Below are 13842 nucleotides of genomic sequence, written 5' to 3' on the forward strand. Positions count from 1 at the left end.
TGATATTTTTAGGCCAATGCCAAAGCTGTTTTTTTAACTGTTAAAGCTATACACATATATGATTACAGTTTATCTATGCGGTTCTGATTTAGTTAAGTGCATGCTACACCAAACTTTGGAAAGGGGTCAACTTTTCAAAGGTCAGGTAGGGCTTTTCAGCTCAATCAATCAATCAATCAATCAATTTTATTTATAAAGCCCAATATCACAAATCACAATTTGCCTCACAGGGCTTTACAGCATATGACATCCCTCTGTCCTTTGGACCCTCACAGTGGATAAGGAAAAACTCCCCCAAAAAACCCCTTTAACGGGGGGGAAAAAACGGTAGAAACCTCAGGAAGAGCAACTGAGGAGGGATCCCTCTTCCAGGACAGACAGACGAGCAATAGATGTTGTACAGAACAGATCAGCATAATAAATTAACAGTAAACTGTATGACACAATGAGACAGAGAGAGAGACAGAGACAGAGAGAGATGCAGGACAGACGGTAATGACAGTAGCTTACAACAACATTAATGAAAGTAATAATATTATAATTAATAATAATATATTAATATCTGATAGTATACATGTGTGACAATAATCATATGTGTATAATAACAGTAGAAGTATGACTAATGATAACAGCAGCAGCAGGAGGCATCTGGCAGGACCACGGCAACAGCACAACCACACACGTCACACTATCCAGGCACTGCTGCGATACGAGTTAACCTGAGAGACAGTGGAGCACAAAGGCTCCGTAGAAGAAGCCGAGTTAGTGACGTCCAGAATGGCCGAGTTAGCAAGATGCAGTAATAGAGAGAGAGAGAGAGAGAGAGAGAGAGAGAGAGAGAGAGAGAAGGAGAGAAGGTGCCCGGTGTATTATAGGGGGTCCTCCAGCAGACTAGGCCTAAGTCAGCCTAACTAGGGGCTGGTACAAGGCAAGCCTGAGCCAGCCCTAACTATAAGCTTTATCAAAGAGGAAAGTCTTAAGTCTAGTCTTAAATGTGGAGACGGTGTCTGCCTCCCGGACGGTAACAGGAAGATGATTCCACAGGAGAGGAGCCTGATAGCTGAAGGCTCTGGCTCCTGATCTACTTTTGGAGACTTTAGGGACCACGAGTAACCCTGCGTTCTCGGAGCGCAGTGTTCTGGTGGGATAATAAGGCACTATGAGCTCTCTAAGATATGACGGAGCTTGACCATTTAGAACTTTATAAGTTAACAGTAGGATTTTAAATTCAATTCTGGATTTTACAGGGAGCCAGTGCAGAGAAGCTAAAACAGGAGAAATATGACCTCGTTTCTTAGTTCCTGTTAGTACACGTGCTGCTGCATTCTGAATTAGCTGGAGAGTTTTTAAGGATTTACTAGAGCTACCAGATAATAGAGAGTTACAGTAATCCAGCTTTGAGGTAACAAAAGCGTGGACCAATTTTTCTGCATCTTTTCGGGTCAGGATAGGCCTAATTTTCGCAATATTACGACTAGGCAGAATGTCATGGTCATTTAACAATTAAAATCATCATTGTCATTCAACTGAGAGTCCACAGTGGACGCAATAAATGTCCAGTGTAAAATCGTTAGGGAGATGTATTGGCAGAAATTAAATATAATATAATAAAAATGTTTTCTATAGTTAATAATCTCTTGAAAACAAGACTTGTGTTTTTGACACCTTAGAGTGAGCAGTTTATATCCACATACGGGGCAGATCCTCTACTACAGAGCTCACCATGTTGTTTCTACATTAGTTCAGAACAGACAAACCAAACACAGGCTCTAGATAGGGCCATTTGTGTTTTCATGTCAGCCACAGTAGTTTTCCTACATACTTGGCAGAAGGGACAAGTTTTAGTTGGTTGCAATCTCCAACCTCTCCATTAGATTATGCAGATCATGCAGATAAGCATAGGTGAGCCAACAACACAGTTTTTTGGCCAGGATACTCAGCAGAGGATCCACTGTCTGCTAGCTAGATGTCACTGTACCCTGGACATGAATTTATGTTTCCAAGCATGGCGAAGGCATGACCCGCCCTACTTGGTTTACCATGACATTCTTACCCTAACCCGAAGCAATCCCACTCCTCTTGCCTAAACCTAACCAATCCAACCAACGAAGGCAATGAGTACTAGGGAGAGTTAGGTGGATAATGCCATAGCCATCTTAAGAAACACAAATTCTCACCCTAGATGGCATGGGGAAGTGCAGATTCAACCAAAATTGGCTATTTAACCAAGATTTCTCAGTAGGGCTGAAACCAATACAAGGCACTGCATGCAAACCTCACTATATTCTACAGAAAAAAAATTCAAACTTGGCATGACAGGAATCAAGGCAGTGGAATCCCACATGCAGAGTGTGAAATAAAAAAAATGACAGCTTGCCAACAAATGGCAGGTATTTCCCAGTTCTGTTCTACCTTCGTGTCCACGAAAAAAAAAGTCATGTTTTATGTTAACAATAAGCAAAATTGTCCCCAGCCCTGAGTAACTGATGTCGGTTCATGTTTTTTTTTCCTTCAGTATTGGTTATTGTAAAATCGGTCTTAAATTTAATTTTGAGTGACATTAAAAAGTCTCAGAAAGTCTTAAATCTAACTTGCTTTAAGCTGTAGGAACCCTGACAGTCTGTGCTTGTCTGTGCTGTTGAGAGTGTAGGATAGAAACTTACTTAGATGACATTAGGACAAATATTCTGGATTGTGACTGTTTTCTCAAAGCTTGTGTGATGCTCTGGTATTTGCAGTTCATTTGTTGTCTTTTTATATTCCCTTTAAAATACACCAGAGGTTTGAGCAGCACAACACAGACAGTTTCACAGTTTGAGTCACAGTAAATTTAATCCCTCCACTGTCCCTCTTACCCAACAGGAGGCAGTGAAAGTGGCAGAGGCCGGAGCAGGTAAGTGGGATCAGATAAACCTTTTGGTGCAGAGAAATGTTAAAAATACAGTGGACATTTTAGAAAATCACATATCCATTAGCGTTTTTTTCTGCCAGAGAAAGCAATAAATCAATGCAAATTTCACACAGTGTAGGAGTTAACGTGACTATTTTCAAGCAATTTGACAAGCTCAGTCTGTAACAGAGTGCACAGCGAAGCATTGCTGTCATCCATCCACACTGTATTTTGTCCAATACATGTCAACCCTGCAACACTTCATCATGTCACTGAGTGCAGATACACTGTTTTTCTGGCTGCAATCACAACTGTGCCTCTAATGCTGCTCTTACTTAATTACATTAGTACATATTGATCATTTGTTAAATGACCCCTTCCCATTTTTATCTATTTGCTTGCAATGAAAAGAACTTGGATACTATATTATGAAAAAAAGCACATTTTTAGTTAGGTTGTTGCCATCTTCTAATGTTGCACCTGTGTGTTGATGTTATAACAAGATAAGTTATTCAAGAAAAGCAAAGGTGTGTTGATTAGCTTAATTCTGTCCTCAGTGTGGGCCTGGTAGTACAGCAACAGTTTCATCTTTGAATATTTTGATTTAAAGTTTCAGTAAAATGGTGTAATTTTCTAAGAAATCAGTACCCCATGGTGCACTAAATCCATAGGGATTAATAATTTTTATACTGCACATCTAACTAAAAAATCACTGCTACATGCAATGAATACATTTTTTTTCTTCCTCAGAAATGGCCCTAGATGCTGTTGTGCAGAATGGAGAAAAAAACACACTAGGATTGGGTGGGTACAGAGTCGACTCACGTGTCATAAAATGCACACATACATACACCACAATAATTCTCATAAAGCTCATGCACAGATTGCAAACCCCAATTATCCAGAAACAAATCCTGCACACATTAAATCACATCTATATTCTTTTTGATGTCAACATCGCTCTGTTCACTTTTAACCTGAAAACATCTAATTTCCTTTCCATTCTTCCTCTTGTTTATTCTTCTGAAATCTCCATCCTACCCCAACCCCTTATAGACTATGAAATCCCCTATAGAAATACCTGTCTGTATGCATTGTGTGTACTCATCTTAAGAAATTTGCATTATAAAGGAAGAAGTGGCACGGACATACCTGTACTCCACAAAAAAGTTCATGCATGCTGCAATGAATATTTACACATGTTGAAAAAGGCTTGCATATATATGTATGCTAATAGATACTACTCAGATGCCTAACTTGCATTTTTAGAGGGCAGCAGGGACATGGACAGCTACTGAAGCTGCTTAAGGGGACAAAAGAGTTTTGAAAAGGAAATTGACCCATCCATTTGTATTAAATCATTCAGGGTCTATAACTTCATACTGCAGAATCTATATTTGCATGTAATGTATGTTCTTTATTCTGTTGCCAGTTTATCTCCTGCTCACTTTCGTCTTGTTTCTAACATTTTCATCAAATACTGTCTCTCATATCTCATGACATAGCCCTAAAGGAATACTTCAACCACAAAACAACCATTTGTATGTCAGATAGTCATGGTGTGTTACCTTTAATTTGTGCACAAAAGTTTGTTTTACTCACATGCCGCCACGGAAAATGGCAAAATATTGATTAATTATTTGATTTGGGACCGTGTTTAATGAAAGGAAAACCACATCAAAACATCCGTTAACAAACTCTCACAACTCGTGCAGTATAATCCAAGTCTGATTTATCCAGTCATATGCTCAGTACTTCTCAAACACATGTACAACACAAAGGTTTTTTTTTTTGTTTTGTTTTGTTTTTTTGTTTTTTTTGTTTGTTTTTTTTTTTGGCAAAAATGCATGCATTTGTAAATGGATGTTTTTGATATGGTGTTGTTGTCCATAAATGTGTTCCCTAATCAATCAATACATCCATGGAGGAATATCAGAAAAACAAAGTTTTCTTCACAAATTCAAGGTAACATGGCATGATTGATTAATTGATTTACAAATAGTCATTTTGTAGGTAAAGCATTCATTAAAATGCTTAAAATACTTAACATTTCTTTCTTTTCTGTATAATATCCACTTACAGTGATTGTAACAAATTGAAGCCCTCATTTATTAGTATACACTTTATAGCAGGTAGCTGTAACAGTGCTACCCTTTATTAGCTTCTGAATGAAATGCATTAAGATTCATTGATGGTACAGCCTTTTGTTAGCTGCATTACAATACATAAAGCCACCTGTTTTGAGCACTGACAGAGCAACTGCAAAAGCAACCTCTAATGTCAATCAAGTCTCACATTTACACTACCTATAATGAAAGCTAAATCAGTGCTAAAGACAGTGTGGCATATTGATTACAAATTTATTCAACATCATTTAAATTCAGTGCCAACTTTTCTAATTCATGCAATTGTACAGATATCTCTTCTTTTGCTCACAGTGATATTTTTTTGCTGTTTTCATCAGGAACAGCTGAAGATGAAGTGAAGACTAGCCAAAGCGCACTACTGGAAGAAACCATAGCTGTTCTAACCAATGGCGGTGGAGACATTGAAGTGGACACCGATCACGACACTCAGCCCACCACCAATGGAGCAGTTGTAGCCTCTGAAGATGTTATTAACATGAAACTGGAGACTGGGTCGTGCCTGGGTGTTTCTGAGGCAGAGCCTGGTCAGGTTCCATATGTCAACATTAATAAGGAGGAGGAGGAGGAAGAGGAAGGGACTCTGGTGATGAGAGCAGAACGAGTGATTATCACAGATGAAGGGGATGATGTACCTGAGGATCTTACACCCCAGGAAAATGAGCAGGAGACAGCGCAGCTGGAGGAAACCCCTCTGCTGATTCCAGAAGCAGGCCAAGAGGGAGTGGAGGTTCTGGAGGCTGTGGAGGGGGTAGTAAAAGCAGAAGCAGCTCCAGAAACCTTCACACAGCCAGAAGAAGAGATTGAGGCTACTGAACCCACTGCAGAGGCGCAACCAGAAACTGGAGATGAAGACATGCAGGGTGGCGTCAAGATAAACGGAGATGGAGAAACAGAAGCTGAAGGACAGGATAAAGAATCTGAAGACCCAACCTCTTTGCAGGTGCAGTCCCCAGCCAGTGCTCTAGAGGGCACTACAGTGGCTTCAGTGCCAGTCTACTCTGAGGCACAACCCTCCAGTCTCACCCCTGAGCTAGAGGCTGAGGGTGAAACTGCAGCAGAGGGAGCTGAAGCAGCATTAAAAGCCCAAGAGCCTGCCATTCTGCCTGGCCAGTTCCAGGAGGTGCCCCTGGCCGAACCCCAGGAGAACCAGAGGACAGAGGCAAGGCTGGGGGAGCAGGAACCCCTTCTGTCGCAGGCCAAAGCCCCCGACACCCAAGCAGAACCAGCAGCAGCAGCAGCAGCAGCCAGCACAGAGACACACAGCTCAACCAGGGCTAACCAGGGAAAGGAGACTGAGGCACCCAAACACAAAACCTGCCAGTGCTGCTCTGTCATGTAATTGCCCTCTCTGTACATTCCTTTCCTCTCTCCCTCTTCAGTCTGTCTCTCTGCTTTTCAATTCATAACACACTCCTTCCCTCGTCTCTTTGTTTTATGCACCCATCGTTTTTCAGATCAGTCCTCAAGCTACTTCCCTTTCCTCCCTGACTCTCTGCTCTCATTCCTTGTATTCATCTTGAAACTTCCTCATTCCACTCTTGAGTTTTAATACTCTGAGAGGAAGTGAGCTCTCTCCAACATGAAGACGGGGGGAGGTATGGACTGAACTTGACAGTGTTTAAGTGCCTTGAAGAGCTCTCTATGCAGAACTAAACTTTTAAATTCTCTTCTCCTACAATGTGGACCAAAACAGGAGGTGTGTGTGTGTGTTTTTTTTTAACTGTTTGAATTTGATTTAATTTTCCTGGTTAGCAGATGAGCCAGCCAATCTGCATAAGATAATAAACCCACCAATTAGAGTTAGTTAAGCAACAAAACAGACTGAAGATGTATTATTGTAAAGTGTTGTATCTACATGTATAATTCATTGGGTAATTTTCTTAATCTACATATAACATCCAACGTCCAAAGATCTAGAGAGGTTCAGAGAGGGCATTCTTCTAATTTAAATACTTTAAAGCTGATTTATTTCATTGATTTTGGTCTTTTATTAGAGATTCTTTTAATCTATGTATAGAACCTGAACATTTTTATTCACTGTATAATACAGGTTTTGACAGTACCGAGACTAATAGTATGAAACGGTCTAATTTATAAACAACAGCGTGTTCCGCTGAATATTTTGTGGGCCATTGTCAGTTTAAAAGAGAAATTATTTTAAAATACCTGAAAGTATGAACTTTGTATTTTTACCAGATGTGCTTTTTGAAAGAGGGGCTCCAGAGCTCCTGACATAGATCTGTGCATGGATGTATAAACTGAACACAGACAGATGTTGAATTGAGAGTGTCTGAGATGTCAGCTTTGAAATGATTGATGAATGGTTAAATGATTAAACTGACATTTGTGATACATTGATTAATGTACTTGGTGTCCATCCAGAATCTCTATATCTGAAATTGTAGATTTTCCCGAAGACGACATCATTGTGTCATGCAAAAACAAACGCACTTGATAATATTTAACCAGTTGTTTCATAATGTTATGTATTTCTTATTCCTAAACCAGCGACAACTGGTTTAGGACAGCTGTCTGTCACATACTCTTATAACACACTTGATAAAATAGGAGTTGGAAGCAACTGGTATGAGAAGAGAACTATCCAGATCTATCTACAAGACATGCTGCAGAAAGAGCAGGATTACAGGGACTGAACTCATGAGACGATGTACCTTGTGTTTCCTGCAACAAGTCTCAAAATCCTCCCCTTATGCAAGTCCATGGAGCTTATCAAAGCTGCCTGGAGTCCCAGCAGTGTCTCTACCTGCCCCTGTGGTAGCTCCATGGCTAACGGCACAGCCATCTTAAGGACCAAACCAAAGTCGGAGTCCCGGGGGGAAAGGGATGCGGCAATGTGCCCTATAACTGTGAAAACAAGTCCTGCTGAGCAGAGAGCTCCCAGTTGATCCTCTCCAACAGCCATGGGGTTTCAGAGAACCACCATATGAGGAGCCAGTACCTTTTGATATAATAAAGATCCAGGGTGCGTTCCAAATTGCAAACTTTTTCTTTTACAGCTGCCCTCATAAAGTATGTACTGTTGCATGCAGTATGCATACAATCAGGACATACTCATTTCTCATTTTTCTAGCTTACTAAACAGTATGGTAGTATGGGTATTGGCATGCAAAGAGAGTGTGTGAGATTGGGGTGTCGGTGGCTTAGTGGTAGAGCAGGCGCCCCATGTACAAGGCTGTTGCTACAGCGGCCCGGGTTCAAATCCAGTTCGTGGCCCTTTGCTGCATGTCAGTCTATGGTCATCCCCCCTCTCTCTCCCCCCTTCATACCTACCTGTCCTGTGCATTACAGGCAAAAATGCCCCAAAAAATATCTTTTTTTAAAAAAAAAGAGAGAGAGAGAGAGAGAGTGTGAGATATAGGGGGATTTAGTGGCATCTAGTGGTGAGGATTGAAGTGTGCAACCAGCTGAAACTTATGTCTCTAATGCTGCTCATAGTGGAGTGGCTGCTAACTATAGGGGCTGTTGGGAAAAACTTGAATGGCCCTGACTATAGCCAGTGCTTAGTTTGTCCGTTCTTGGCTACTGTAATAAATCTTCTTTGTATATCCCTCTAAATCCTACACACTGGACCGTTAAAAAATTAACAAGAAATATATTACATTTTCTTCTATTGAGCAGACTTTTGAAATCACCAATACTTTCCTTGAGTGCAGTAAAAGTACTTTTTTTCCCGAGTTCTTCATAATACAATTTCTAACAAACTATGAGAACACAAAAACCAGATTTGCGGTCTGCATTCACAGATGACACATTCGTACAAGCAATTTGTGTCTTAATTTTAAGCATGAATCCAAGGGGGCAGATTGTGTGTACTGTTGCAAAGATAATACGAGTGTTTGGGCTGTTGAGTTGGTGAAGGCTGGAGAATCAGATCCCAGAATCGCTGAATCATTCCACTACAAACTGAACATTCCCAGAAACTGTCCTCCACTGTTGAAACAGCAAAGGACAACTAATGGGGATGCCAGTAAACAAACATTGCAAAAACAGTGTCAGGTGTTGAGTAAGTGGAACTTTCTGATACGATTTTCACTGTGAAACTTATCGCAATGTGATTAAGGTGCAAACAGAAAGCTTTTAAAAAAAAAAAAAAAAAATTGGGTTAATTGCACGCTGTGATTTTCACCACTACCTATCTTTTAAAGGCTATAAATGACTGGGTTTTATTTCTAGTCTAGTGATGATACTGGTATCATATGAAACTAGAAGACCGAAGAAGGTTTTCAGGAAGCTATTAAGATATCTGAGTGAAAACTGTTTCTGTGGGTACTCACAAGTCTCCCCTTTACAGACATGTCCTCTTTATGTTAGTCCCATACAGTTTTGGGCACAAACTATGTACTTTTTTTGCATGCAATGTTTATACCTATTACAGATTTATGACTAGAAAAACTTGGCACACTGTGCTGAGCTACATCTCAAATGAATCTTCTGGTTTCCATCTTGCAGGTGATATATACCACTTCTATGTAGCATATACGGCTGACCTGCTATCTTCCTTAAAAGATCTCCTGTCCCCCCCAAAAAAGACAAAAAATGAGTCTACATATGTGACTCTTAGAGGGTTAATTGCCTGCTGCTATTTTGTCTCTTTGGCCACACTAAAGTAAAAGTGAATATCATAAAGTAAAATTTTCATTGCATTCATTTGATTCCCAAACAAAACACTCTGGTAAGAACTGCGTCACCTTTTTAATATGAACTACAAAATGTTTTGAAATGCAAAATAATGGAATTTTAAACACGCAATTAAAAGTATGATTAATCACAATTAACTTGAAATTCTGCGATTAATTTTGATTTGAAAATAAATTGATTGATAGCCCTGGTGATTTCAACAAACAGAGTGTATGTAGTAAAGTTGTAGTTCTCAATGTAAGCCAATAAGATAAGTTTTATTCCCTGCTATGTACATTATCTGTCTTGGAGTAATCTCATTACAATATTACATGTAAGACGAGTTAGAAAAAGGTAAATAATAAGGAATCACAGTCTTCAGATTATTTTTATTTGACTTATCAAAGAGAGCAAAGGTCTGCTCTCAGGATTGTGAAACTGGATTTTTGGGTCAGCTATAAAGGCCAACAAGAGACTATACCGGCTCCACTTTCAGACAGAAGCTGCATTGCCAGTGAGTCCAGATCCACAGGCATTTGATTTCAACATACAGAGTCATGTTTGCTGTGTGCGCCATCGCTCTCCTCTGCTTGACGTCTGTGAGCCATTCAGCTCCTCTGGACTGTAAAGACGTGGTTGAACCTTGGGGTCATGTTGATCTTCAACGCTTGGAGGGCAGATGGGTTTTGGTTGCGGACAGTCTGAAAATCATTGAAGCTCCACAGCCTTTTAGACCAATTGACAGCATAACTATTGACTTCCACAACTCAACGTACACTCAAGCCAATCGTTACGGTGATGTGTGCCACTATGATTCCCGTAACGTCTCAATAGAGGGCCCTACCTTTTCTTTTAAGACTGAGTATTTTCGCTTCAATGGGACCATCATCAAAACGACCTGTCAAGACTGTGTGATACTGAGCTTGGCTTTTGAGGGACCAAATTATAGGTCAGAGGAATTGTGCCTGTTCAGCAAAAGGAGGGAGGTGGATGACAAGGAGTTGGACGAGTTCAAAGCTCAGGCGGAGTGTCTGAAGATGCCTAAACCTTTGGTGATGGATCCTTCCAAGGAGCTTTGTGCACAACGTTCCACCGCATAAACTGAGGGGAAAACAGAGGATCCAAAGGCTTAGGAGACTTTGACACGTGAGATCTGTTCACAGTGCACAGTCAGAAAAGCCTTCCTGCTGTGATCACGAGATGCTCAGATATTACTTGGAAGTACATTTCTTTATCATACAGTATTATGTTCATGCTTGTTAAGCCATGCTCAGTTCATCCCCTCCATGCTGATCTATGAGCTACAGTAACCAAGAAAAGAGCATTTGCATATCTTCAATCTGCTTCCTGTGTGTTTCCTCTCATATTGATATGTTTGATATAATAAAACTAATTGTGAAAATAAACTTGATGCAACCATCTCAGATGTAAACAAATGGAAAAAAGTGGATGAAAATAAATTCAGTTACAATCTTCCCCAGAGGTCTGGCTTCATCTTCACTCACTAATAATTGCATTTACTTAGATATTTCAAATTTAATCTGTGCAGTGTGTTACAAATCTTTACAGCACCTACTCCTTATGAGGGTCCCCAACAAAGTGCAGGCAATAAGCATACCAGTCTTCTTGTTTAGTTTAGCTTAATCAAAGGTTCAGTTTTCAAAAGACGTCAACAGATACTGTCACATGGGCCTGTGCAGAGATCTTCAAAGGGCCAGGTGCTCAAAGTTAAAAAGGGGCACATGAAACATCATTTTAAAATGCCATCCCCATTTACAACATAACCTTATCATCGTACTATTAAGACAACAACATAAACATTCACAGTCTGATGAAATTGGAGGTGGATTATGATAAATGAATAGGGGGAAATCATGAATTTAACATCAGTGCTGACTTTTCATAGTTGGGTCATTGTGAACAGGAATCCTTTAAAATTATAGCCTATTGTGGATTTTTTTTATATTAAATTTCTAATATGACTTTAATATTTGACCTTCATAAAAGTGTTCTGTAAAACTATATGAACCTTTGTATGGTTATAGTCAAGGTCATCCTTTCAGTGAACATATGAAGGAAAGGTATAAAGGCACTTCAAAGATAATTAAGCTATTCGATGATAATTTAACTTTGGAGCACAGTACAGTAGATTAACTTCAAATTTTATTATAATTGGATTTTATATAACGCGCAAAAACAACATTGTATTGCACATTATAAAAAGCATTGCTGAAATACAGATCTTTCTTGGTGCTTTTTGGCCACTCTGAGCACCTGTACAGTAATAGACAACTGTCAAAATCCAAGCAGCAGCTGAGCAGGTCTTTATTAGATAGGACAGTCTGGGTTTGAAGGGGGGACAGGAACCCATGAACTGAACGCATGGATGCTGCAGCAGGGACACTGCCTTGGCAATGGGGCCCCTGCTCTGCCCCCATCCACTAAACCACCAGGTGCCCTGGGTGTAACACCTGATTTTAATCTCAAATCGAAAAAACAAATTAAGATGATAGCAAATGTGATAAAGTTCAACTTCTCAAATTTCCACCATATCAGAAACTGTCTAACTACTAAAGCAGCAGCACAGTATTTCGATGCCATAATCATGTCACATCTGTCATATTGTTTGACAGCTGGGCACACGCTGCGTGTACAACACTTAGACCCATACAGTCAGTATACCACCAGGCTCTTAAGGTGCTTGACAGGAAGCCAAACACCCATCACCAAGGGCATAGGTTTTGTTTCAACATATGAAACAGAGATTTTTTTGTACTCTATCACAAGATTTAGAGTGTCAAAGACTTAATTTCCTGCATTCTGGTGAATTTTTATGCACCAATTTGTGCCTTTTCTGCTTCAGTTTACAGTGTAAATGTCTTTAATCTTATCTAAATCAAAGTCCTCTGTTCCTTCATGCTTTTATTTGGAGGGCACAAATGCACGTTTTAAATATTGAGAGAGATATATCCTCTGCATCCCCCCTGAATTCTACACCTATGCCCATCACCATTAGTGCTGCATAAGAAATCATCACTGACTGAGCTGAGACAATCTCATCTGAGTTACAGACACTAGTCCCCCCTAAGTGCTTAATAAAGCTGAAAACAACTGATGATAGATACATTGGATCTGTGGCAAGAGGGGATTGTGTAATACCTATGAGGAGGACTGCCTTCGGACAGTCAGCTCTCTCAGTGAGAGCAGCTCACATGGAACAGTCTGCCAACACTTACCAGAAACTGTGACACATATTGTTCATTTAAAATCCTGGCTACAAGACAATCAAGTGTGTGACTACACTCTGTAACTTATTCGGAATTTGAAGTGTGCTTTGTTTTTACATTTTATGTATTGTTGTCCCTGTTTTTAAAGTATTTTATGTTATATATCTTATGTAATGTGTTGTTATATGTACAGTATTGCCGTTCCTGTTTTGATGTATTTCATGACTAAAAATTAGCCAAGTTTGGCTAAACTGGGACCAATAACTAACTAATAAATGGAAATAAATGAATAAAATATCACATTAGGCAAGGCATGGGTGTAAATAATAAATTAAATGTGTATTATAAATTCAGCACACTTTCAGTCTCACTGTGGGAATAAGCACTAATGAATATTGGAAAAGCACATTTTGCCAGACAGGTTTAAAATCAAATCCTTCTAATCTTCTTCTAATCTGTACTAATCTACACTAACTTGGTGTGCCAAACAAAGTAGAGGTAAGTTTTTAATAATTTTTTTATTCCTTTCCACACTCAGATGTGTATTTAACACAGTACAATAAATGATCTAAAATACCATGAGACTTCTATAAAGGTGGACACATTTTTCATTTTATTTGATGAGCAATATTTGACTGACCATGAACCCACACCATAACAACAGGTAAGAGTAAACATGCAGTGTAAACAATGACTAAAAGTTAGAATTTTGCTACATTTCACAATCACTAAATCCACAGGTGGTCAGGGGGCTATCATGACACAACAAGACAACAGACAGGCAGGCGGGTGGGGGTTGGGGGTGGGGGAGTGGTGCTGGGGGTGGAGGTGGAGGTTGGGTTTTAGCCCTCACCCTCTGTGACCCAACCGTCAGGTGACCATTTTAGAGCACTTTGAAACATAACCCTTAGATCAGGGGTTTGCAAAGTTTTTTGTGGGG

The 13842-nt window shown here is 39.8% G+C and overlaps 1 protein-coding gene across 8 annotated transcripts in view; it reads left to right on the forward strand.

The window, feature by feature from the left end:
* Window positions 1-11151, forward strand: part of palm3 (paralemmin 3) — a 57297-nt gene extending 46146 nt beyond the window's left edge. For 7 of the 8 annotated variants that reach the window (XM_078164987.1, XM_078164990.1, XM_033624733.2 and 4 more), the window contains 3 exons: window positions 2863-2893; window positions 3641-3694; window positions 5355-11151. In XM_078164987.1, the coding sequence (XP_078021113.1) occupies window positions 2863-2893; window positions 3641-3694; window positions 5355-6376 (1107 nt within the window). In that variant the 3' untranslated portion in view covers window positions 6377-11151. The remainder of the gene's footprint in view (window positions 1-2862; window positions 2894-3640; window positions 3695-5354) is intronic. The other variant, XM_078164958.1, reaches the window with a different exon arrangement.
* The last annotated feature ends 2691 nt before the right edge of the window (window positions 11152-13842 follow it).

This window comes from Epinephelus lanceolatus, chromosome 3, assembly GCF_041903045.1.
Source record: "Epinephelus lanceolatus isolate andai-2023 chromosome 3, ASM4190304v1, whole genome shotgun sequence".
In the NCBI taxonomy this organism is placed as follows: Eukaryota; Metazoa; Chordata; class Actinopteri; order Perciformes; family Serranidae; genus Epinephelus; species Epinephelus lanceolatus.